The sequence below is a fragment of the Sinocyclocheilus grahami genome, unplaced genomic scaffold (genome assembly GCF_001515645.1).
Source record: "Sinocyclocheilus grahami isolate Dianchi unplaced genomic scaffold, SAMN03320097.WGS_v1.1 scaffold383.1, whole genome shotgun sequence".
Lineage (NCBI taxonomy): Eukaryota > Metazoa > Chordata > Actinopteri > Cypriniformes > Cyprinidae > Sinocyclocheilus > Sinocyclocheilus grahami.
In genome coordinates this window covers 433,409-459,938 of record NW_015505562.1, presented here as the reverse complement: position 1 = coordinate 459,938, position 26,530 = coordinate 433,409, and the positions used below count along the sequence as shown (strand labels likewise).

The following is a 26,530-nucleotide window of genomic DNA, read 5'->3' as shown; positions in this document are numbered from 1 at the left end:
GGGGGGGCGGGGGGGGGGGGGGGGGGGGGGGGGGGGGGGGGGGGGGGGCAAAACATATAATGCAATGCAATATAATGATGGTTGAGAGCTGAACAAATAAAAGTTCCTCAAAAGCTTAATGTATTTGATAATCACATATTAATATAATTTTTCAAAAAATATGTATGGATAATCAGATAAACACAAGTTGTTTCAGTCCAATAAAGGGTTATCTTGACATTTTACTAAATATAGAACTTATTCTTACGTTTACATCATCAAAATTAGTAAAGATTTCACAGCAAAAAGACATGTGAACCATGACCTGAAAGGAGATGCTTTTACAGTTATACTTTTACTTGCAAATGTATAAACTATCAACCAGATGACAGATGGCATGTAGATGTAAAGATTGTGCACAATAGTTCTTTCAGCAAAATTTTGATCCTGTTAATGTATCGGATATTATTTTTTGTATCAGATATGATACAGTAGGTTTATAAAGTTAAACAAGGTTGCACTGAAAGTTTAAATGGAACGTGATGCGCTGCAAGGCTTGAAGACAAAAGTACAAAGACTTATTCTTTGTTCTGTCGGCTAGAGTAAAAGTCTGTGGAGATTAATGGAGGAGCTCTGAAGCTTTTTTTAAAGACGGCATTCTGATTTTTCCACTCCACTTTTGGAGATGGACAAAATTAACTCTTGCGCAACAACAACAAAATAATAGCACAATCAAAGCACACAAGGAGAATAAAATATGAGGTTGTGTGTTGAATAGGTCAAAATGTTTAATGAATTGTTACATCTGACATCTGAAGATTATATCTGACTGATCCAGCTTTATTTGTAGATTTTCTGGGTCAGTAAATGAGATAATGCTCATATCTGGGTGAGCTTTTCCTTTCATTTCTAGATTTGTTTTCCCTCTGGGAATTGCTTGGTGTCAGGCCTTAGAGAGGACAGTTAAGGAAGCAGTCACCATTAGGAATTTCCCTAAAACTTTAGCCAAAGAGAGCTTGCTTCATTCACTATGACACTGACATACGCAGAGTGTGAGAAAAGTAAAGGGTCGAATGCAAACCGGCTCTTAGTGGCTCTTTTAGCTGATGCTAGTAACCACACAGTTAACAAGCAAAACCAAATTGTGAGGATGAGAGTGTTGATAACTCCAGTGTTCATCAGAGTTTCACTTTTGATCAATTTAATGCATCCTTGCTGAATAAAAGTAATAATTTCTTAAAAAAATATATATATATATATTGACCTCAAACTTTTGACTGATAGTGTAATCCCATGCATATTATACCTTCTTCCCATTAATGTTCTATTTGTTCTGATTTCAGATCTTTTGTTAGAAGGGAAGTGTGTAATTTCTGCAGCCCTAGTGGCAACAAATAAAATTACAAGTGGTCAGACAGGGTCAAATATAACAATATGGTCTAAACCAAGACTGTGAGTTTGAGATTACAGTGGGATTACTTGTTTGTCCTAACAGTGGAAGACAGGTGGTGTATGGAAAACGTTTTGTCTCAGCATTATTTAAAAAAAAAATATATATATTGACCTCAAACTTTTGACTGATAGTGTAATCCCATGCATATTATACCTTCTTCCCATTAATGTTCTATTTGTTCTGATTTCAGATCTTTTGTTAGAAGGGAAGTGTGTAATTTCTGCAGCCCTAGTGGCAACAAATAAAATTACAAGTGGTCAGACAGGGTCAAATATAACAATATGGTCTAAACCAAGACTGTGAGTTTGAGATTACAGTGGGATTACTTGTTTGTCCTAACAGTGGAAGACAGGTGGTGTATGGAAAACGTTTTGTCTCAGCATTATTTTTGCAAGTCTGTTTGGTGATGTGGAAATCACACACTTTTTAAACCTTTTGACACACAGCCCTTCTTCTGCCTGCTTTAAAGTGTCATTTGTTGTGTCCAGTGATCGGTGACAGTCTGAAGGTGGCTCCAGCCATTCCCAAGTCAGCGGTGTCTGAGGGAGAATCATTGGAACTCCAGTGCAGTGCAACACGGGGCTTCACGGAGCACACCTTCCTCTCCGTTACTTGGTCCATCAGGAAAGGGAGCAGCCCGGTGGAGGAAATCTTGACGTTTGGGCCGGATGATAAGATCAAAGTGGGACGCAACTACACTCGGCGTTACACAGATGGTGGATTTCAGTTGGACCTTCGTGGAGGTGGTTTTTATGGACTGGTCCTGAAAAGAGCAAAGCCATCAGACCAAGGGGAGTATGTGTGTACGGCCCAAGAGTGGGTGAGACAGGGTGAAGAAGGAAGAAACTGGCACAAGATTCTGGAGAAGTCTGAGGAAATGGGAAAGGTGGTTGTTACACCCACAGGTGAGTCACATCTCATTCTCTCCTTAGTTCACTATCATGTAAGTTTGTTGATTGTGACTACAATTATGGGTTTTGATTCACAAAACATAGGGACACTGATGACTCCATTACCAGCGACATGATTATGAGGTTGTGCTTTAAAAAATAGCTGGTATTGTGGTGAGCAGGGCCGTTTCTAGGCATAGGCGAGCTAGGCGGTCGCCTAGGGCGCCACCAGCTGAAGGGGCGCCAATGAGCGCACGCACTGGCACTTTTAGCAGGGTTGTGATAAAGAGTGGCAAGGTCACCCTGAAATATGACTGTATATGTATATGAAATATGACCCCCACTGGATCCCCCATTATTGGGCTAGAGTACTGCCAATCTGACGATGCCTGTATGTAGGGCTGCACGATTAATCGCAAGCGATATTTAACGCGCATCTTATCAGTAAAGCCGGTTCTGTAATCAGCGGTAAATCTCCATCACCTGCGGGCTTTCACATCGAGCAGCATTAACTACACAGAGCCGTTGTTCACTTACGAGCTGCGCCAAACCACGTTCATATTCGCGCGATTTTTTGCGCAGCTCGTCAGTGAACAACGGCTTTCTGACAAGATGCGCGTTAAATATCGCATGCGATTAATCGTGCAGCCCTACCTGTATGCCACTGGATCAGAGTGCTGTCAATTGCTGCCTGATTGTTGCATTTAAAGTTTGCATTTGGAGCGTTCAACAACGCCGTTAGATCAGTGGGCTCTGTCAGTGCTTTGGCAACGTAACACTTTTTTTTTGCCATGCAATAAAGCTAAGTTCAAAGGCCAATTTAAAACATTGGTACAGTAAATAAAGTGCACAAAATCAGTATTTTGTTTAGGCAGTATTTGTGGCACTTGATAAATCATGTTGCGAGATTTGTCCAAAAGGTGTGCTTTTTTTGCGCCAATGCATTGTTAAAAGGATCAGCGTGCCATGTAATATTCCCATATAAACTTTAACATCCAATTAAAAAATATTTGTATAGTAAAATTCGCTAATTCACGAGATCAATACAACCTTTATTAAACCGCTTTGTCGAGTTAAATGCATCCTTACGGAGGTGTCGAAATGCTGAAACAATTCATTACCTTCCAACAGCGCTTAATGGGAGCAGCGTCATAGAGGGCAGAGCGTCACGTTATTTAAAGGTTTATAAAAAAATGCATGAAAATGAATAAAAAAAAAAAAAGTTTAAGAACCGAGGCAAGGCCACTAATTTAAGGGGACATCACTGTTGTGCTCTAGATTATCCTACTGGAAATGTCATTACAACTTCTTCACAGTCTCAAGTCATCAGAAATGGAGAATAATCATATTTCGTAATAGCACTGCACATTTTAACAGAAGGCCATCACTCAGGGACTCACCACCAGGGCCGTTTCTAGCCAATTTGACGCCCTAGGCGAAATCCCTATTGCCCCCCCCTACATATATATATATATATATATATATATATATATATGGGGGGGGGGGCAATAGGGATTTCGCCTAGGGCGTCAAATTGGCTAGAAACGGCCCTGGTGGTGAGTCCCTGAGTGATGGCCTTCTGTTAAAATGTGCAGTGCTATTACGAAATATGATTATTCTCCATTTCTGATGACTTGAGACTGTGAAGAAGTTGTAATGACATTTCCAGTAGGATAATCTAGAGCACAACAGTGATGTCCCCTTAAATTAGTGGCCTTGCCTCGGTTCTTAAACTTTTTTTTTTTTTATTCATTTTCATGCATTTTTTTATAAATATTATAAGCTGATGCAATTAAAAATATATATCTTTAGAAATAAGCTTAAAACTAGTTTTGAGAGTCTAGGGATACTCGATTACATTATTTTCAACATTTCATGGGAGACTGCTGAACAATTTTGCCACAATTTCCATTTCATTGGCAACAGCAACTGTAAGATGTATATGACTTTCTTCTTTAAGACAAATCCAGTCGGAGTTATATTAAAAATGGTCCTGGCTATTCCAAGAGCTATCATTGCAGTCAGCAGGTGTTGCAGTGCTTCAGTGCAAAATAAGTTAAATAAAAAGCGCCCATCCATAAAAAAAGGTGTCTCACACGGCTCTGGGGGGTGAACAAAGGCCTCTTGTAGCGAATCGATGCGTTTTTGTAAAAAAAAAATTACATATTTAAAATGTAATAATCAATTTAATCTAGCTTGCGCTCACTGTTGTACACGGAAGCAGCTCCGGGAGGATGACATATGGAGGTCGGATTTGCGCATGCGCCGCTAAGAAGTGACGAAAGTGGAAGCACAGGGGAGAGATCAAAACAAAACAACGGTCACTTATTAGAAGTACAAAACAAGGATTTATAAAGAAGAATGTCAGAGGATTTCGATATAAGCTGAGAGGAGACTGGTTTTCCTTTGCTAAAGTAATGAAACTTTGCTCCTGTAAACAAACGTTGATTTTCACGAGACTCATGCGCAGCACTGACCTCAAACGTCATGCTCCCGGAGCTGCTTCTGTGTACAACTGTTGGCGCAAGCTAGATTCAAGTGATTATTACATTTTGAATATGGATATTTATCTTACAAAAACACATCGATTTGCTACAGGAGGCCTTTGTTCACCCCCCAGAGCCGTGTGAGACACTTTTTTTTTTTATGGATGGACGCTTTTTATTTCACTTCTTTTGGACTGAAGCACTGCAACACCCACTGCCTGCAATGATAGAGCTTAGAATAGCCAGGACAATTTTTAATATAACTCCGACTGGATTCGTTTGAAAGAAGAAAGTCATATACACCTAGGATGCCTCTGGGGTGAGTAAAACGCATCCTAATTTTCATTTTTGGGTGAACTAACCCTTAAAGTTAATTTTATTTATTAAATTCACAAATTACACTGATAATTGCCTTCTGCAGAATACTGTTTCTTAACATCAGAGCTGGTAGTAAATCTGTCTTGAAAGCATTATTTGTTAAATCAGTTAATTAATGGTACGTTTATTTCCAGAACCTGACTGTTCTGGTCTGTAGTGAGCAGCTGATGCGCGCTGGGTTTAGAGGGCATTCTTTGATTGACTATAGGTAGCAAACATCCTTTACACTGTAAAATGTTCAGTTAAAAAAATAAAGCAACCAGCAGGAAAGCATTTTTTGAGTTTTCTGAACTTAAAGAGTTGTTGTAGGCAGTTAAGTAAATTAGGAAATACTAAAAAAGGAATGCTTAAAACGCTAAATAGATGTTTAATTCTAAAGCAAGTTATAATTCATGTTTTGACCAAACACTCATTACATTGATGTGTGCTGTTATTACAGGTAATTCCCCCAGCCACAATGCTTGCCAATGGCCATATTCGGTATATGAGGTTCAAGTTTAGTTTTTATAGTTTTACAAAAAACAACCTTCTCAAATCAAGTAAAGACTCGCTGTGATAGCCATAGTGGCACTTATAAACCAGGTGGAATTGTTCTGCCTCAAAACTTTTGCGGAAATTGGAATCAGTGATTAGGGATGCACGATATATCGGCCACCATATCGGTATCGGCCCATATCGGCTCATTTTTCCTGTTATCGGTATCGGCCTGATAAGAAAATTTGGCCGATATCTTAAAGCCGATAAATAATGCATTATTTCCTTCAGAGACACTTCAGATGCGCGCTGTTCGTTTGCAGCCTTTTGTGCAATTGTACATTGTAATATTGTGTTTATTTGATGTATATCTGATTTATCTCATATAGAATGCGTTTGGTTAAGTTAAAAGAGCGCTTCAGTTTACCAAATCAGTGATCAAACTGAGCATTTTCAGCAGACTCAGTTCAACCGTTATCATCAAGCTAACGGTAGACAAAAAGTGATTGTCTAACTGATGTAATATCAACCTGGCACATTTAAAGGATTTAAATTATTAATTAAAACCTGTTCACTCTGGTATTTGTATTTTGTGTGCAATATGCAATAGAAAACGCACTGTAGGTTTGCCGTCTGAGCCTGAGATTAGCATAGTTGTCTGGGTTACAGAAACCATTACTTTAACTCTTTGTAATTTATGCTGGGATTTGTAAGAGAAATTATTGCCTGTAGACACCAGACAGGAGACAATGCTGCTTTCTAAGTCCCTGCTATTATGAAGCCTTATGAACAATGATAGCAGACGCTAAGGGATTTCTAGACTGTAGCTGTGACCTTTTTATAGTATTTTATTAAAAGCACTCCTGCCTATCCAAGTTATTTCATGTGGCTCTCATTTCAGAAAATGTGTTAATTTGATCTCAGTTTGACTTAAAGTTGTAAAGAGGCCCTGGGGGATTACAGATATTGGCAATGACTGATTCTATTCAAAGTCATACTATCTAAGGATGCCCAATGTAGATCCAAAAGGACAAAAATACAGTCACAGTTTATTTAAAGGTCCAATTCTAGCTATTAACAAACCATTAACTACAACTTTTGCCTCAATAAACTACTAATTTTTTGCTTATTAATAGCTAGTGGTTAAGTATGTCATATATGAATATGGTCATGCAAAATATATGCTTTATAAGTACTAATAAACAGCCAATATGTTATTAATAGTCATGCTAATAAGAAACCAGTTAATAGTAAGAATTGGTTCCTATAATAAAGTTATCATTACAAGAAGTCCATAATCTAGACGTACGCCTTCTGAATCTTCTGAGGTTATATGATATTTGATGAACGTGATCATTTTGGTTTGTATACGTCGTTTTTCTCTGATTTATTTCACCTCTGTCCTCCCATTTGTTGTCAAGATAACATGTGGATGGCCACATTCCTTCTGGTGTGCAGATCACACCATCTTAGATTTTGCTAGATATAGTTTACTGACAACACAACATGCATGGAAAACTGAGAGATAAGTTTGCATGACATTTGCTGGCACAAGTAATCACTTTTTTGGTTTCTATCTCTGACTTAGAAGACTAGAAACTCCCTCAGGGACTAGAACGTCCCAAACACTTCCAGACGTGCAAACATACTTTCTCCCACAGCATACTCTACCTTGCCCTTCCCTACTTCACCTTTAAACTATGTAAGATTACTAGATACCTGCTGTCAAAAGTACCAGAGAAAGTACTGGACGAAGTTTTAACAGCGGTGTGTTTGTGGGTAATTGAGCCAGTTTTCTTTGCTGTTGGCCCTGATGTTATCTCTGACTCTCTTACCGGCCTCCAGACTGCAGTGCTACAATGTGTGAGGGATGTTTGAAGTTTACCAAGCAAACAGTAAGCAAACTGGCTGCCCTATCTGAGTGCACTGCATTTCACCCTTCATAAATGGAAAGCAGATCTTGGTGACAGTGTTTTAGGAAGTCATATTTGATAAAACAAAGCCAGTTTAATGACTTTATTTAAAGACTCCCGTCACTATGAATCAGTTTTCTTTTTCTTCAGTCCAGTGTTGAAGTAAATTAACTCTGTGTGTCTGTGCATAGTTCACTCTGGTTTCAGCAGAGGTGGATAATCTCTAACCTGTTGTTTGTCTGTGAATGATTGATCCAGTTCTTTTCCTGGTGTACTTGACAGTTGCAGTGGCTTAACTAATGTAAGGGAAGAAGATTCAGTTTCTAAGGCTTTGCAGTGTCATATGATAGCAGGAGAAAAAAACTGTTTTACATACAGTATGTAAAGTGGGGCTGGACTCTATAAAGCTGACAAACTTTGTTTTCTAGCTCATTTCAAATGTGTTGTAACAAATTTTGAAAAGTACAAAAGTACAACATGAAGTCATGAAAATGGCATGTTATTCAAATAGTTTTGCATGTCACACTGGAGGATGTTTCAAGGGTATTTTGTGCATTAACACTTGCTATTTTGTGCATTTACATTTGTTCTTTTAATAGACACTTTTATCCAATGCAGCTTACAAACGAGGAACAATACAAACTGTTTTTCATAAGAGCCATCTGTTTTAGAAGTATAAGCTACATTAGCTATAGAGCAGATATAATTAGATAAGTACCTTTGAAGTAAGTATCCTTGTTTATGGTTATGGATTAGTTCAGTGATTGCAAAGGTGTGTCTTCATCTTAAGAAAGGGGATGTTAAAATCCTGCATTCTGCTTCTGTACAGAAAAGTTATCTTTTAAATTTAGTAGGGCTGGACGATATGGCCAAAATTGATATCACGATATATTTCTTAATTTCGGTCGATACGATATAATTCTGATATCGATATGAACACTATTAAAAAAGCCTCATAAAAACGGTCAAGAACGGCCACAAGAGATGTCTGTACCTACAAACTTATGAAAAATGAATTTGCCAACGCTATGAAACCTACTCCTATAAAACCATATAATATTTTAGGAAAAAAATGGCGCAAATAAATAAATGTTCACCTTTTATTGGTATTTAGCCTTCATACAAACAAGAAATGTGAAATCACTGTGAAATAAATCTCAGACTCTCCTTATTAATATTAATATTTTTTTACTTCATACTATAGGCTAACATACCAGTGAAAAGTTTTTGAACAGTAAGATTTGTAATGTTTTTTAAAGAATTCTCTTCTGCTCACCAAGCCTGCATTTATTTGATCCAAAATACAGCAAAAACAGTAACATTTTGAAATATTTCATACTGATATTGAATTATTGTCCAGCCCTAAAATCTAGTAAGCATAATTTGCTTGGACCTTTCTTTCAGTTATGTGGAGGGGTCACACACTAGGAAATATATTTTTTTATAGTTAATGAATTTTTTTTTTTCCTAAGGTTCAAACTATCTTTAAATTTCTCAGGTCTCCTGTCCTGATTAATTATATTTTCAGGGATTCCCAGCAGATTTTTCAATTATTGAACAATGAATGAAACTGTAAATTAGTGAGTCACTTCACTTGAGTCAGGACTCCCTGATAATTAATTATTAATAGTGAGATATTGCTGAAAACATACAACACAGTCTCGCAGGTAAACCTATTTTCCGAGGTGACGTTTTCATACGAGTCATTGATGTGGATAGTATAAAAACATATGAATGAGATCGCAGAAATTCATGCGAATTCCAATTTGCCAAAACATAAAATAGTTATACGAACAGCGATGAGATTTTGCTAACGTTACATTTAATCTACATTCAAGATGTCAAGTCTCACCACAGGAACAACTAAAACATTTTACTTATAGACATGCATTCCAGTGACATGAAATGTCTTATTCCATGTTCTTATTATATAATATTTTGTATGTGTATTTTGTAGGCCTGTTTCTTTGTTATGAAAGAATGTGCTTCTATAAAGTGGCAGTAGCAAAGTCCTCCCTTCAAGTTCCTCTCTTGAGGCCTCATTTCTGAGGCATTCCTCTGCCTTTCATTCTGATGGCTCATTGTGAAACATTACAACTGTTAATCGTAGAGTTCTGTCTCTGTTCAGTTTTTGTATACTCTTCATTGCGTGCTTGCAGAGCACCAGCACACTCCTGGCTTCTTTCTTTCTTTCTTTTTTTCTTCTCTTGTTTGCCGCTGGTGATAGAATCATGTCAAGGATTTTTGTGCAACATGCTGCTTTATTTTTGAAGTCTTCTCCCTCAACGTTAAATGTTAATCGGTGTTTTGCATATTCTAACTGCACTGTGAATTCAGCTTGGGAAATTTCCTTGTAGCAGGTTATTCAAAGCTAAGCTACATAATACTGCCAAATGCAATGTGCACAAGGCTTTTTTACTTTTATAACCCAATGATAGCTGTTTTGTGAGATGTTATTGATAACACAGTGCTGGAGGAAGCATGCATTTTGTATAATGTGATATGGGTCAGTTTAAGATAAGGACTAGAGGAACTGATTAAACATCTGCAGAGACTAATTTGATCAGTTCAGGTCCTTTGTCTTTAGGAGTACAGTACTTACAATAGAGAACTAAAAAAGTGTTTTCTTACCATACAAACAGGTGTCTTTTCTCGAAGTACACAACAGCTGGGCACAATGTTTGACTGCAGTGGCAGCGAGTGAGCTGGCCTGGTGTAAAATACACAAAGCCAGACTTGTGTGTGTGAGCTTACCATAGCTTGAACAATGACAGCTGAAAATTGAGAGAATGTGCACCCTTGCCCTTCCCTTCCTATCCAGAGACGAAAAACTAGGTCGACTACCATACCTCTGCAGACACTATGACTGGGTGATATACCTGATACAATTGTATCTCAGTGCTGTTCATACTTTTGAGATGTATTTGATCTGGAATGGCAATTGATTATTTTTAGTCAGGGACCACACACATTTTAACCAAGTCATTCGGAACCAAGATTCAAAAAGTTTCATGCAACACTTTAAACAAGAAATAAAACACAATTTAACAATTTGTTCACTAAATGAACACAAAGAAAAAAATAGTTAATCATTTTCACTTAGATGCACACACAAATATAACAATTCATAGTAAACAATAAAAGTTTTTGTGCTTTTGAAAAGTAATTTATGCTCACCAAGGCTGTATTTACGTATTCAAAAATACAGTAAAAACTGTAATATAATGTAATTTATCCCTCTGATGGCAAAGCCAAATTATCAGCAGCCATTACTCCAGTCTTCAGCGTCACCTGATCATTCAGAAAAAAGCAGACATTTTTTATCAATGTTGAAAACAGTTGTTCTACAATTGTATCTCAGTGTGCTGTTCATACTTTTGAGATGTATTTGATCTGGAATGGCAATTGATTATTTTTAGTCAGGGACCACACACATTTTAACCAAGTCATTCGGAACCAAGATTCAAAAAGTTTCACGCAACACTTTAAACAAGAAATAAAACACAATTTAACAATTTGTTCACTAAATGAACACAAAGAAAAAAATAGTTAATCATTTTCACTTAGATGCACACACAAATATAACAATTCATAGTAAACAATAAAAGTTTTTGTGCTTTTGAAAAGTAATTTATGCTCACCAAGGCTGTATTTACGTATTCAAAAATACAGTAAAAACTGTAATATAATGTAATTTATCCCTCTGATGGCAAAGCCAAATTATCAGCAGCCATTACTCCAGTCTTCAGCGTCACCTGATCATTCAGAAAAAAGCAGACATTTTTTGTTATCAATGTTGAAAACAGTTGTTCTGCATTTTTGTGGAAACTGTGATACATTTGTTTCATTATTCTTTGAGTAGAACAGCATTAATGCAATCAATACTGAAATAATGCAAGTGGTGGCTCAGTACTGAATTAATATTGAATTAAATTGTTAATTTTGGTACTGAAGTTAAATCAGAGTGGAGTTGCAAGACAGGTTTGTGAAATTAGACTAATTTCTAAAGGACTTAGACTAAATTTAGTCTAATGTGATGATTTTTTTGTTTTACAGTTTTTCTTTTCATTTGTGAGTTGATTTCCCCAGAAAGTGTAAATTATGTGATTTGTGGTGCTATTAAAACATTACTTGGATTGTTGAACAGTGGTATGGGTTTGAGGTGGGAGACCAATGGGTTGGGGAATACATTAGAAATCACATAAAAAGATGCTGGCAAAGTCACTTTTTGTAAGTTGCTTATGTCTCGCAGTCTGTGACTGATTGTCTTCACGTTCCCTTTTTCTCACAGAGCTGCAATTCAAGGTGACCCTTACAGCCTCTCTGAACCCTCAGTCCACCAGCGAGCCCACTGAACTGCGCTGTGAGGTGGTCGACCTCCTCCACCTCCAAGATGGCCGCCTGGGCGTGACCTGGTTTTACTCTACAAACACGCCTGGAGATGTATCTCAGAAGAAACTCACTATAGCCTCCCTGAATGAACAAGGAGCGCTGACTGCAGACAGTCAGTACCAGCAGAGGCTGGACAGTGGGGACATAGCAGTGACCAGGAGAGAGTCTAACATCTTCATTTTGCGAATGCTTCAGACTCGAGACGCAGACATGGGCTCTTATTCCTGTGCTGTAACGGTATGGAAGCCCTCTCAGCAAAGTGGATGGGAAAAAGCGAAGGAGGTCCAGACAGTGCCTGTCACTGTTCAGTGGACACCAAAGAGTAAGTTCTAAATTTGGGGCCTTTGTTTTTGTGAAGCTTCCTTTTAGGTCTATTAGATATAATTTGGTAAATCTGGCCATGAAACACTTTAACATCCTTTAACGTTCTTACGATCTTTAAGCAAGTATGCAAACCTGAGTGCTTGGCCAACACATTTTGGTCCTGTTGGTCCTTTTTGGTAAACTGGCACTAAATATCACTACAGAAAGTAGGAGAAGCCACTGAATATAATAATGTTCATATATGATAAATGAATTGTGCCTCAGTGTGAGCAGACGAAACACAATAAATGCTGTCATTGCTTTCGGAGGTGGATGCCTGCTGTTTGGGAGCGCATTCGTGACAATTATACAGAAATACTTTGATAACAGAATTGTGGAGAATAACCAAAACAACATTTCAGATGCTGTGCAACGAGATTGTTCTGCTGGTTAGTCAAGTTATCCCATCCTATCGTGCAAAGTTACATTACTTTTTTTGATGCGCATGGTGAAATTTATTCCGTAAATGTGTTTCCATTGTAGTTTATGCACATTTTTGTTCTTATCGGATAAAAAGTTTATCATACTCAATTGTGCGCATAGGTTTTTTTTAATGTGCATTTTTTAAATGTATGGGTATCTTGGCGTTTCCATCCAGCGGTGTTTTTTTAATGCAATATTCCAAAATGCACAAAAATAGGTGGATAGAAACAGCTAATGAGTGCAGCGCTGAAAAAAGGCAGAGCTACATAAGGTCTATAGTGTTACTTTAAATGCCTGTTCCTTCAAATCAGATGTGTTTTATTCAAGTAGCAAGAATCAGCAATATTATCTTAAAACCGTTGCTCCACTTTGACTGGAATTGATCTCAAGGCGAAAACTGGTCGCAGAAGACTACTAATGCTACTGTCTGCTCATTGCATAAAAGTAAAAAATGCAACTCGTATTTTGTGTTGCATTCAGAAATCAACCGCACAGTTTGTTTATCTAAAATTGTTTGCCCTCTTAAACTTTTAAATAGTATGTTTCTGGCCTTCAGCAACTACGTAACTAACTGTCCCCAGCCTTTTTTTAGGATTTGTGGTCACTCTTCTGATATTTCATTTTTACCCCATGAGCTAAGTGCTCCCAGCAACTGTGACAGTTGTAGCACTTAGTGCACTGTTTTAAAAAGCATGCATCAAAGCTTGTTGTTTGAAAGTCTCCAATGTCTCTCATTTTTAAGCTCTCAATAAGGGATTAGAGTAAATGGCTTTAATTGTGTTTTGTGATGGCGTCTTCTATGTGAAGACAGATTTAGCTCACAATGGTTGCTCTGTCTTGGTCTGGACCGTCTCCATTGCACCCTTGATCTCACTTAGGCTGTGTTCTGGAACTATATCTGATACTGACGAAATGTACATGGTGGCAACCACTGAATAAGGAGCGATGGCATCTTTTAAATCTGTTAGTATTCTTTGTTTAGTATTTCTAGAAATATAGTATAAAAAAAAATGAAATTTGGCACACTAATTGAGGAATGTCTAAACATTCCTGATGGCAATTTTGGTCTCTTAAATCCTTTATCTCTCTCAGCTTATTATCCATGAAGTGTTATCTAGAAACTATTTTGAAGCTATTCCTAAAAATGGTCAAATCTTTACCAAAATATGATCAGATGATGTTCAGATGAAGCCTTATAATTTTGAAAGATTTCCAATAAATCTCTATCAAATAAATCTGTTTTAGTTGACTGCAGAGCCTCCAAATATGGGCATACAGCAGATACTGATGTGTTTGTGGGAAATAGGAAAAAAAGGATTTGTCAAACACTTGCGAAATATAAATATCTAAAAAATAATTTAAATGTTGCTCACAATTATATTACATGGGTAATACTCTTTGTGGAAAGTTATTTCATTGTACTCAAACTGTATTGTGCTTAATGAGTATTTATTTGATCTTTTTTAGTTCCAGTTTTGCAAGTAGTAGCCCATCGTGTGAGAGAAGCCTCGACTGGTGGATCCACATTTGAGATGAGCTGTCGGGTGACTGGTCAGAACCTGAAGAATCCCGGCTACTCTGTGCTCATCCGCTTTGAGGAGATCTTGGGAGGAAAGTCCCGCAAAGTGTTGTCACTCAGCCAGGACTCAGTCTTGCAGCTAGAGGAGTGGAGCGAGCCGAGCCGCATTGACAGCGTGGTTCTGGAGAAGACCGGGCAGCTCGAGTACCGCTTCCGTTTGTATGGGGCCCAGGTCACAGATCGTGGGTTTTACTATTGTGACGTCACGGCCTGGACACGGGATCAGAGCCAAGACTGGATCAAAGCCATCAGTGCGGAGTCCAATAAGATTGAGATCGCTTTTGTACACACAGGTATTATCATGCTAACTACACTAGACACTAGTGAGCTTTAATACTCTAAAGCAGTGGTTCCCAACCCTGGTCCTTGAGGCACCCCAACACTGCACATTTTGCATGTTTCTTTTCTCTGACACATCAATTTCAGGTCTTGGAGTCTCTACTAATGAGCTGATGACCTGAATCAGGTGTGTTTGATTAAGGAGGCATGCAAAACGTGCAGTGTTGGGTGCTTCCAGGACCAGGGTTGGGAACCACTGCTCTAAAGGATGATGCTGAATTGCCTGTAGGGTATGTTTACAGCTGAGGTCATATTGCCCTCTCACACACTTTCTGTAGTCCCCTCTTTCTGTCTGATTCTGGATGACTAGACCTCTATAGTGTCTCCCTCAGGGCAGATTCCTGCTGCCTACAGAGACTCTCTTTTTATCTCTCACTCTCTTTCGTTCATAGGCAGCATTTTAAAACATTACAGACATGCCCCCATGTGAAAGCTGGTTCTAAAAGCTAAACTAAGACCTAATTCAAATCTATCCTTCACAGTGAAGGTGATCCCATAATGGGAAAAATAAATCCACGATGGCAGACAAAACAAGTAAAATGTTGAGTGCTGGAGTGGTGTTGCAGTTTTGTTGGCCAGCCCACACGGTAAAAAAAATTCTGTAGTTTTTACAAAATAATTTTGGCAGCTGTGGTTGCCAGAATAATTTTGTAAAAAATACAGAAAAACTGTAAACACATTTACGGCCAAAAACTGCAAATTTTACTGTATAAAACTGTAATTTACAAACAAGAACATTTGAATGTAAACCAGTAAATTCAACAATGCACACTGCTATTAAAATCTGTTTTGTACCTTTAACATACTGACAACCACCATAATAATGCAGGTGGTAAAAGAGAAAGCCACATGAAGAATCAAAGCTAAGCTTCGCCACAAGCAGAAGTATATACTAATATATAGAAGGTGCACACAGCAAAAGTTTGATTCTTACATGCTTTGTTCCTCATGATAATCTTCACAAATGAGCACAACTTTTATGAATTGTATAGCCTAATTCCAATCGGCCGACGTAAAAAGGCTATAAACGAACTACACCACGGACTAATGACTTTTCCATCACTGTCACTAAAAATAATTTCCCTGAAAGTTTGTTAGAATAGTTTGCAAGATCGAGATTAAACGCAATAAGGCTGTGGACTAGTGAGTATGAGTTTACCTGTTCGACATGATGACGTTTAATGTCCCCAACGACCTCTGTAATGCCATTTAGCCACTTGTTAATAACCACATTTTTCATGACAAGCAAAAGCTTTTAAAAAAAATCACAAGAGGGTATTAATGATGTATATATCATGTCGTAGAATAAAGCATGAAAATATCTTGAACTTGTGTTGATCACAGACTTTACTTCAGGCTTTTAACCAAAAGCCCATTTAAAAAGTCCATTAACTTCAGGATGATGGAACCAAAAGTGCTAAAATATCAAATTGTTTCTAGGTTTATAATATAAAATGTCATCCCTGCTCTCTATCTCTCATTCATTAATATCTATTTATGGCTAAGTATCTATAATAATAGTCCAGACTAATTCAAATGAACCATTGTAGCCAATATTTGTGTGTGCTACGTATTTTTATGTGCAATATTGCGTCATTAACTTAGCAACATGCTAATGGCAAACTTTTGAAATCAATTAAGAGGCAAGTCTCTCTTTTGTAGCACATAGAGTTTTACAAATCAGTCATTTTGAGGTTTAATTTCAATTAGCATCCTACCTTAAAAGACTGTTTAGGCAGTGGATAGTGAGGCAGCTCACTAAGTTTTGGGAGCCCCTCTCTCTCTCTCTCTATGTTAGTGTATGAATTCAAACGAAAGGTTGAATACATTTTTCATTTTGTTTTTAATATTTAGAAATATTACAAATATTTAAGTTTTCAACATCCAGTTGACTCTTTTAAAACAGCAAATGTTTGTTTCTCATGCAGGCCCAGTATTCAACATATCCATTCATTCAGAAGCAAACAATGTGTTACCGGGGGACACAGTCCAAATGAAGTGTATCATATCCATCCTGGAAGCTTCTCCGAGCACTGGCAAGTACTGTTTGTGTAATGTCTAGATATTGTAGAAATACAATTAATATAATATAACGTTTAAGATAAATGAATTTCTAAGCATGAAAAAGTCAAGCTAAATGGCATTTAAATAAATGCCACTTGAGTTTTTCCTCCTTTAAAATTTCAAACCTTTCAAACTTCTTTTTGTTGAACCTTTTGTTTATATTTCTTTTACATCAAATAATTTGGGGTTTTGTTGTCTAATCCAATGACATTCATTCCTTTTAATTGTGGTTTATGTCCAAATGCTTTTTAAGATCACTGTATCTTTGTTTTTGGACACAGTGAAATAATGAGAGAATTAGATTTACTGTGCAGAAATGTGGGAATATTTGAAAATATTTGATGTTCCATCCTGACAGATTTTTTGAGATTCATCCCCAGTGAACTTTAATTTCCCTGTTCATTTCATGTCACATTCTGATGTATAAAAGGAACAGAATCTCAGAAGTAACCAAGTGCTTTCTTAGGTTTTTTAATTATTTAAAGGTTTTTTGTAAAACACTTTAGCTTTTCACCAGTTATTTTAGTGTCTGTTCATTCCTGCTCAATTTCTTGCCTTAGTCCAGTCTGACCTTGTAGGCTGTCTGGGTGGCATGTTTTAATAGCAATATCCATGTTTAACTTCTTAACATCTACATTCAGTTTGTTGATCAGCACCTAATGTCCACCTGTCTTTATTAGTCTCCTTTTTCTTCAAAGTCACATGATGTTGTTCATGCGAGTGTGTTTTTGTGGTTATTCACAATTGATATTATAAACTAATTTGAACCAGTTGGAAATTATCACCTGAACTTTACCCCCTGAGTCACATCCTGCACTGGAGTGACAAAGCGTCTTTTCCTTTTCTCCCTGTTGCTAGTTACTCATGAATACTGTATGCACAGTTATCTGAGGTAGGAAATTGAACTGTGGTCAACAGAGCAAACATACTTTTGGAAAGGTTGGCATTTATGCATACATTTTTGGTGAAACTCTGTAGAATGAAATTAAAAATGTGAGAGACTAATTGCCTGTCGGTGAAATATAAAACTGTTATATTGCTGCCTTTCAAGCACTGCTGTTCTCTACAGGAAATGCAATGAGTTGTATTAGATGTGAGTGGTTGGATGTACTGTTTTAGTGGGCTGTTTAGTGTAATGTGTGTGGGCTGCAGTTGGTCACATTGCCTGCTGTGATCATATCAGTCAGAAATGTTGCACACGTATGGTTGAATGTTGGGTAATACTCAGAACATGACGTAAAACGTTCCTTCCTCATAACAAGTCTGTAGCCAGAGGCAGGCGCACACACATGCTGTAGTCATAGATCCATGTCAGCACAATGTTCACACTTCTCTTTTCAAAATGCATAGAGAAACGAGAGATGTTTTTGTGCTGGTTTTATTGTTCGGTTTTTAAAAGCTTATCGTCCTGAAGGAAGAGAAGTTTCTGTTTCTATTGTGTTTCTTTAAGAGTAATCCTCAGGGAGTCAAGCAGCAATAGACAGTGCATCTCTGAGGATTTGCCTATTAAAAGCATAGTTGACCTAAGAATGAAAATTCAGTCATCATTTTCTTATCCAGTTTGATGTCATATTTTCCACACAACTCATTCACTATATTCCAAAGCGTTAATAAGTTTTGTTCGACAAGCAATAAACAAACAGAAGAAAGAGTCCACCCATAAATGAATATTGTCATCATATACTCATCCTCATGTTGTTCCAAACCATTGGGAATCAAACAAGCCCAATGGCTTCCACATTGAACACTGTTTATCATCTTTTATGTTCCACAGAAAAAATAAAGATGTACAGTTTTGGAACAACATGAGGGTAAGTGAATGATGCTAGAATTGCAATTTATGAAACTCTGTAGAATGGAATTAAAAATGTGAGAGACTAATTGCCTGTCGGTGAAATATAAAACTGTTATATTGCTGCCTTTCAAGCACTGCTGTTCTCTACAGGAAATGCAATGAGTTGTATTAGATGTGAGTGGTTGGATGTACTGTTTTAGTGGGCTGTTTAGTGTAATGTTTGTGGGCTGCAGTTGGTCACATTGCCTGCTGTGATCATATCAGTCAGAAATGTTGCACACGTATGGTTGAATGAAATTCAAAAAAAAAATAGACAGTGCATCTCTGAGGATTTGCCTATTAAAAGCATAGTTGACCTAAGAATGAAAATTCAGTCATCATTTTCTTATCCAGTTTGATGTCATATTTTCCACACAACTCATTCACTATATTCCAAAGCTTTAATAAGTTTTGTTCGACAAGCAAAAAACAAACAGAAGACAGAGTCCACCCATAAATGAATATTGTCATCATTTACTCATCCTCATGTTGTTCCAAACCATTGGGAATCAAACAAGCCCAATGGCTTCCACATTGAACACTGTTTATCATCTTTTATGTTCCACAGAAGAAATAAAGATGTACAGTTTTGGAACAACATGAGGGTAAGTGAATGATGCTAGAATTGCAATTTTTGTGTGAATTATCTGCCATGAGCTGCGTGAAGATTGCTTTTGTGTTCCACTGAAAAAAAAAAATTAGAATACGAGTTGGGAATGAAATGTTCACCTACATTTGGGTGAACTGTTCCTCTACAGCACTGTATTGTGAAGTCACATTACAATGTTTAATTTTTAATGAAATTCATAAATCTTAATGTCTACATTGCTTGTTCTTGCACACAGGCTGACTAATGTACTCAAGTAATGCAGTCAAGAACATGTGCTTCAGCTGAAAGGTAGCGGAAGGCCGGAAGATGAAAGTACCCATGAGTACAGTCAGAGTTACTCATGAGTTCTGAGAGGGTTTCTTCTTTTATTCTGGGCTCGATTAGAGCAGAAAGAACATGTCCTTGTTTTAAGGCTAATTTTGGCCTGGTTGTTGTTCACAGTGGTTGAGAATAAGGGCAGTACTGCTCCCTTAGGCTCCTTATGATCTCAGGTTCATAGAAAACGCCTGTGCAGTTTAACAGCATCCAGTGTATTTAGTCCTACACAAAACATTTCATAGGCTGAAGGCACTATGAAGCAAAAAAAAATCTCCTTTGAAATGTAATTTTTTTCATTTTAGGGATTTACATTTGGGAGGCCATTGTGAAACAATGAGATATGTGTTCGCTTTCATAATAATAGCTTTTTTTCCCCACTCGGGAATTGTTTGATGTATGATAAATACTACCTTAATAGTCATTTTGTGGCTGCTCCATCTGACTTATGTTATTTGATTTTTATTTAAACTTTTACTTTATTCTTTATTTTGATTTTATGAATGAGATGATAATATGAAGCTGGTCTAACACAGCTGTGGTTGTTTGTTAGAGCGCTTCAGCATCAAGCATCATATTATCATTTAAAGGCTTTTAATTCACTGTTGCCTAACTGGTTAAAAAAAGTAAAATTGAGTAGTTTCAGAATCACTTTATAAGGCTTTGATGCATTTCTCTCTCATAGTTCATAATGTCTTGCAGCTCTAGATGTCGATTTGAGGAAGTACAGTTCAGTCATTAATCACCACAGACAGCATAAATGTGAAAAAGACACAATCATCCAGCAAATGTGAGGAACAATCAACTCAGCCTTTATGCCGTTCGTCCACCCTCGGGCCCGGAAATGAGTGCTTGTCAGGACCTGTCATTCCTCATCCACTGATGAAAGGATATATGTATATAAAGCTATTGAGGGCCACAGTTTCAAAGCCTTTGCTTAATTTCCCATTCCTAGAGTCATCATGGTTGGTATGGATCTTAAATTTAATTTGGAGATTTATTTGTAAGGTAATTGATTACTGTATAATAGAGAAGGTGATATAGCAAAAAAATTGTATGTCAGCATTCTTGTATACACATGCATATAGGCTTTCAGGTTAAGATATTATTACATTTTAGTAATATTAACCAAGGTTACAATAAAGACTTCCACATTGTTGCAAAATATTATTGTTTAAACTACACCACGCAATTAGTCTCTCACATTTTTAATTCCATTCTACAGAGTTTCACCAAAAATGTATGCATAAATGCCAACCTTTCCAAAAGTATGTTTGCTCTGTTGACCACAGTTCAATTTCCTACCTCAGATAACTGTGCATACAGTATTCATGAGTAACTAGCAACAGGGAGAAAAGGAAAAGACGCTTTGTCACTCCAGTGCAGGATGTGACTCAGGGGGTAAAGTTCAGGTGATAATTTCCAACTGGTTCAAATTAGTTTATAATATCAATTGTGAATAACCACAAAAACACACTCACGTGAACAACATCATGTGACTTTGAAGAAAAAGGACTAATAAAGAAATTAAAACTTTTATTCAGCAAGGATGTGTTAAATTAAGAAGTGATAGCAAAGATTTATATTGTTAGAAAATATTTATATTTTGAATAAATGCTGTTCTTTTGAACTTTTTATTCATCAAAGAATCCTGAAAAAAGTATCGCAGTTTCCAAAAAAATATTTGGCAGCACAACTGTTGCCAACATTGATAATTCTAATTCTAAATCAGCATATTAGAATGATTTCTTAAGGATCATGTGACACTTTATACTGGAGTAATGGCTGATGGAAATTCAGCTTTGCATCACAGAAATAAATTATATTTTAAAGGATATTAAAATAGAAACCATTATTTTATATTGTAATAACATTTTGCAAGATTATTGTTTTTTTCTGTATTTTTGATCAAATAAATGCAGCCTTGATGAGCATAAGAGACTTCTTTAAAAAACATTACTAGTCTTACTGATCCCAAACTTTTGACTGGTAGTGTACATATAAAAAAAAATGTCAGCGAAAATCAGTATATAGTGTAAAAAATTCAAGATATAGCTAAAACAATTCTGCAACAATTGTCACAAACTCATAAATAAATATGACGATCCATACATTTTAAGAATCATAAGCTGTCTGCTGTTCACATTGGATTCTGCTATGAGATGTACTCTTGGTTTTTACTTGATGAGTAGCAGAATGCTGTGGTGAACTGTGGTGGGCTTGAGCTGCGCTCATGGTTGTCAGTTTCTGATTACCCAATGGCCTTCATTGAGATTCCACACATAGCAGTGAGGACCGCATGTAGAGGCCTGCTTGAGTCTGTCTGACTGCTGCTGCCTCACTCTGGATCATCAGGGAGTGTATATGGCATTGAACCACTTGAAAGACACTGTTTAGCTTTGTTTTCTTTCCATACACTACTTGAATACCCTTGTGGTTATGGCACACACTTGCTTGAATAAGCCGCAGCAACAGCACGGCTGTTTGGAGTGTTGCAACAGAACGCCTATGAACAATCGTATTGACTCCACCTTGGCATTCACGTGAAACTACCTCTCATGATTAAAGTCAGTATAGAATCCCACCCATTTACCTTCTATAATCAGACATGTTTGTGAGTGAAACAGGATATTCAGTTACAAATATTGTAGAGCAACACTTGATCACACTTGACGCTAGATTGTGAAACAGAAGATGTTTAAATGTCAATTTTGATTCCATGCTGGCTTAAATAATTAGTTTTACTCTATCCGTTCCACAGGTGATATGACATTTGATGTACACTGGTTCCAGAACACAGACTGGGCTGTAGATAACGGAGTCCAACCTCTCATCAGTATAGACCGCTGGGGAGTGGTTAAGAAGACCGGCTCCAATGACACCTGTCTGGAGCGCACCGACCAACACACGTTTGTCCTGAGCTTACACAAGATTCAGGATAGAGATGTGGGAGAATACTACTGTACCGCCACACCCTGGCTCCTGTCCCCTGCTACTGGTGCCTGGAACAAGGAGAAGGACCTCACCTCTACTTCATCATTTCTGTCTGTCAAAATGGAATGTAAGAATCCTGGTTGTGTCTAGGGATGGAAATTGTTAAAGTCCAGTTCCCAGATACATGAGAAAAAGAAAGCAAGCCTGCAAAACCTGTCTCTGCAAGTGTACCTTTAGAACAGGGGTTTCCAGCCCTGCTTCTGGAGAGTTACCGTCCTGCAGATTTTAGCTCCAACCCCATTTAAAGGGGTGGTTGATTGCGATTTCACTTTTTTTAACGTTAGTTAGTGTGTAATGTTGCTGTTTGAGCATAAACAATATCTGCAAAGTTACGAAGCTGAAAGTTCAATGCAAACAGAGATATCGTCTTTTAAAATTCTAGCAGTTTAAAGGGTTCGTTCACCCAAAAATGAAAATTAGGCTGCGTTTTACTCACCCCCGAGGCATCCTAGGTGTATATGACTTTCTTCTTTCAGACGAATCTAGTCGGAGTTATATAAAAAATTGTCTTCGATCTTTCAAACTGTTTAATGCCACTCAGTGGGTGTTGCATTGCTTCAGTCCAAAAGAACTTAAATAAAAATCGCCCATCCATAAAAAAAAAGTGTCTCACACGGCTCCGGGGGGTGAACAAAGGCCTTCTGTAGCGAATCGATGCATTTTTTTAAAGAAAAATATCCATATTCAAAACGTAATAATCACTTGAATCTAGCTTGCGCTCACTGTTGTAAACGGAAGCAGTTCCGGGGGAATGGCGTATGAGGTCGGCTTTGCGCATGCGCCGCTCAGAAGTGACACACGCAGAAGCGCAGGGGAGAGATCAAAACAACGGTCAGCAACACCTGCTGGCTGCAATGAAACAGCTTGAAAGATCAAAGACAATATTTTATATCACTCCGACTGGATTCGTCTGAAAGTAGAATGTCATATACACCTAGGATGCCTCGGGGGTGAGTAAAACGCAGCCTACTTTTCATTTTTGGGTGAACTAACCCTTTAATGCCTACAAAAACGGCTGGTAGGGACTACAACGAGTTACTTCCCAGGTTCGTGACATCACAAACCCAGATAAACCCCGCCCTCGGGAAAAGGCAGCAAATGGGGCGAGGCTGCTTTAGAGAAGAGGAAGAGAAAACTAGAGGTGCACGTAAAAATCTATTCATATATGAATCGCGATTCTGTCTTCTAACGATTCTAATTGATTCACAAGTTTCAAAAATCAGTGTTTTAAAGCAGCAGTTCTTAATACTGTTCCTTGCGTCCGCTGCTCTGCATCTCTCTCTCTCTCATTCAGCTCAGCTCCAACAATGAACTGTTCCAATTATACACTTATTGTCACATAGCTATGAGAAGCGTTATACATGGACGCGTGTGCATTTGCCGTACTGTATTAAAGCTTTAATCAGGATAAAACCGTATATTAAAAGCTAACATAAGCAGTAGCATTTACAAATAACAGCATATCTAAAAGTATTAGACAACAACAAACAAAAAACATAGGCTTACCATTAAAAGCCGTTCTTGCACAGGTTCTGCACGATCCTCTTCAATAATATCCTCTGCTTCTCAATCGGGCTCAAAATGATTAGCAATATTAACGACGCCGTTGTTTACAATACAACCGGAGCACATGCCGATGCGGTGAGGGGCGGGACATTTAGACACGCACTAGTGATGGCTGAGCCAATCACAACACACTGAGCTAACTAATCAGAGCCCATCGCCTATTTCTGAGGGCGGGGCTTCATAAAAACAGGAAAAGATCAGCCTGTTTCTCAGAGAAGGGACAGAGCGGTGTGGTGGCTATTTTTTTTTTTTTTTAAACGAAGCATTAACCCATGTTAGACTGCACCCCATAAACACAATCAAGCCTAGAAAAAAAACTGTGAACCACCCCTTTAAGCACACCTGAACCAACTAATCAGTGTGTTCAGGGTTACTTGACAATTACAGGCAGGAGTGTTGGAGCAGGGCTGGAACTGAAGTCTGCAGGATGGTAGCTCTCCAGGAGCAGGGATGGAGACCCCTGCTTTAGACCCACTGACCTGTCACATCCGCTCTAATCCAGACATTCCCTCAATATCGCCCTGATCTCTATTAGATAAACTGGGAAAAGAGTGAATTGATGCCCTTGTCACAACAAGCAAGTAAAACTTTCTGGACTCCACTCTTATTAAATTAATCTCAGAAAGTTGTATTAGTTGGGGTCTTACAAAAGACTTTAGTAATGACTCCAATATATGGCGTATAGACCAGGGGTGTCCAATTCTGCTTTCCTTGAGGGCCACCTTCCGACAGAGTTTAGCTTAAGCTCCAATTAAACACACCTGCACCAGCTAATCAAGGTTTTCAGGATCACTAGAAACATGCAGGCAGTTGTGGTGGAACTAAACTTTGCAAGAAAGTGGCCCTACAGGAGAAAGATCGGCTACAAAACATTTCATGAAGGTTTCCACGGCCTACCAATAAAGCAAGCTTGGGCGGACCATCTGGATTGGAGATTTCTAAAAAGTTCTGGGAGGCTTTGTTTGTCTGTCATAAATAAAATTTCTTAAAAATTGTTATGCTTTTGCATGTGAGAAATTGATGACTTCATATCCTCTCTTCACCGTTTATGTCAAAGACTACGGGAACACTTCTGAAATCAACATCCCCAGCTGCTCCTCCCAAACTTTGCTTCCATAGCTTTTATGTTTTCATATCTGGTGCCTTTATGAAAGTTTGTGATTGACAGTGATCATTCTGTTTGTTATTCTGCAGTATGGGAATCTTTGAAGATGCCAGTGGTATATGGTTTGGCTGCTGCTGTGATCGCTGGTCTTCTCTCAGTGCTGCTGGGTCTTGCTGTCGCCCACTGCTGTTTCTCCAAAAACCCCATGCACACGCCCCGTCCCCGTAACAAGCTTATGGACCTGGAGATGGATTAAACCAGTCCGCCTTTGCACTGCTGTGATCCTGCCCACTTCGACCGACTTGATGTATTATGCTTTGGGATAGAATGTGGATATGCACATTGCTTAATACGAGATGGAGAACCTGTCTATATGCACTCCGAGGATTGAGCCACTCCAATTGACGGCTCCATATTCCCACTTGGGAGCAATACACTTATTATTCTCAGGAATAAAGAATCCAATGTTTTTTTTTCCCCTCTACACATCCTGACTGCTGATAGGATGAGAGCACCAGGAATGAAATATTTCGTTAAGTACAAACTTGGTGCTGCACAATGGCCAAACCAGCAATGTTGCAGTTTGTACAGTTAATTATTTTATAGCATTTAATAGGAAGGACTCTAACGAAAGAGCCAAGAACTTGTCAGTTGTGAGTGTGGCAGAAACTCGAATTTTAGATTGACCTTTTAAACCGCTGCACTCCCAAAGGCTTTGTTTGTCACATCGTCTGCGGACATCCGCTGTGCCCCCCGCCCTGGCTGCCTGTCAGAGTTATGCCGCCAACAGTCGGGAACCTAAAATGAATGACCCTCCCTCTCTGCGGTAGAGCGTAGTGTTGATCCACAGGCTAAAGGAAATATGGCTGATGGATTGGTGCTTCAAGGCTGCACTGCATCATTCTGGGATCCAGAAGTGACCACTCGAGGGAACGGGCCAAACAGGTTGTCAATCTGTGGCTTGGCTTTGAGCGGCCTGCCTTAAAGATTGCTTGTCAGGCATTTCAAAAGCCCTGATAACTGATATCCACACTGTTGGCATTAACTCATTCCTCACTCTCTCTTTCCTGCCCACAAACAAAGAGAAATGCCAATATGCATCTCAGTTTCCCGAACATGCATATTTTTCTTGTCAGAAGGCACTCATACTGACACAACTAACCCGCACCTTTTGTACAGATGCTCTCTTTAACCACAATGTGGTCAGATAAGTGTTTTCTGAGAAGGGAAGCTGTTGGTATGAACGAGAGGCTGTTTTACTGTATCTCAGAGTGAGAGAGCTATTCAGAGCCACATTTATAGACAAATGTCAAAAGGAATTTCACCAAGATGTTTTACTTTAATTCATTTATGGATATTATTAAATGGATGTT

The 26,530-nt window shown here is 38.1% G+C and overlaps 1 protein-coding gene across 1 annotated transcript in view; it reads left to right on the top strand.

Annotated features, from left to right (window-relative positions):
* The window catches only part of ptgfrna (prostaglandin F2 receptor inhibitor a), a 37,477-nt gene extending 11,238 nt beyond the window's left edge, over positions 1-26,239 (top strand). The window contains exons 3-8 of the mRNA XM_016231106.1: positions 1,921-2,337; positions 11,865-12,287; positions 14,219-14,623; positions 16,598-16,705; positions 22,254-22,553; positions 25,247-26,239. Coding sequence (XP_016086592.1) covers positions 1,921-2,337; positions 11,865-12,287; positions 14,219-14,623; positions 16,598-16,705; positions 22,254-22,553; positions 25,247-25,413 — 1,820 coding nt within the window. The 3' untranslated portion in view covers positions 25,414-26,239. The remainder of the gene's footprint in view (positions 1-1,920; positions 2,338-11,864; positions 12,288-14,218; positions 14,624-16,597; positions 16,706-22,253; positions 22,554-25,246) is intronic.
* Positions 26,240-26,530: the final 291 nt, after the last annotated feature.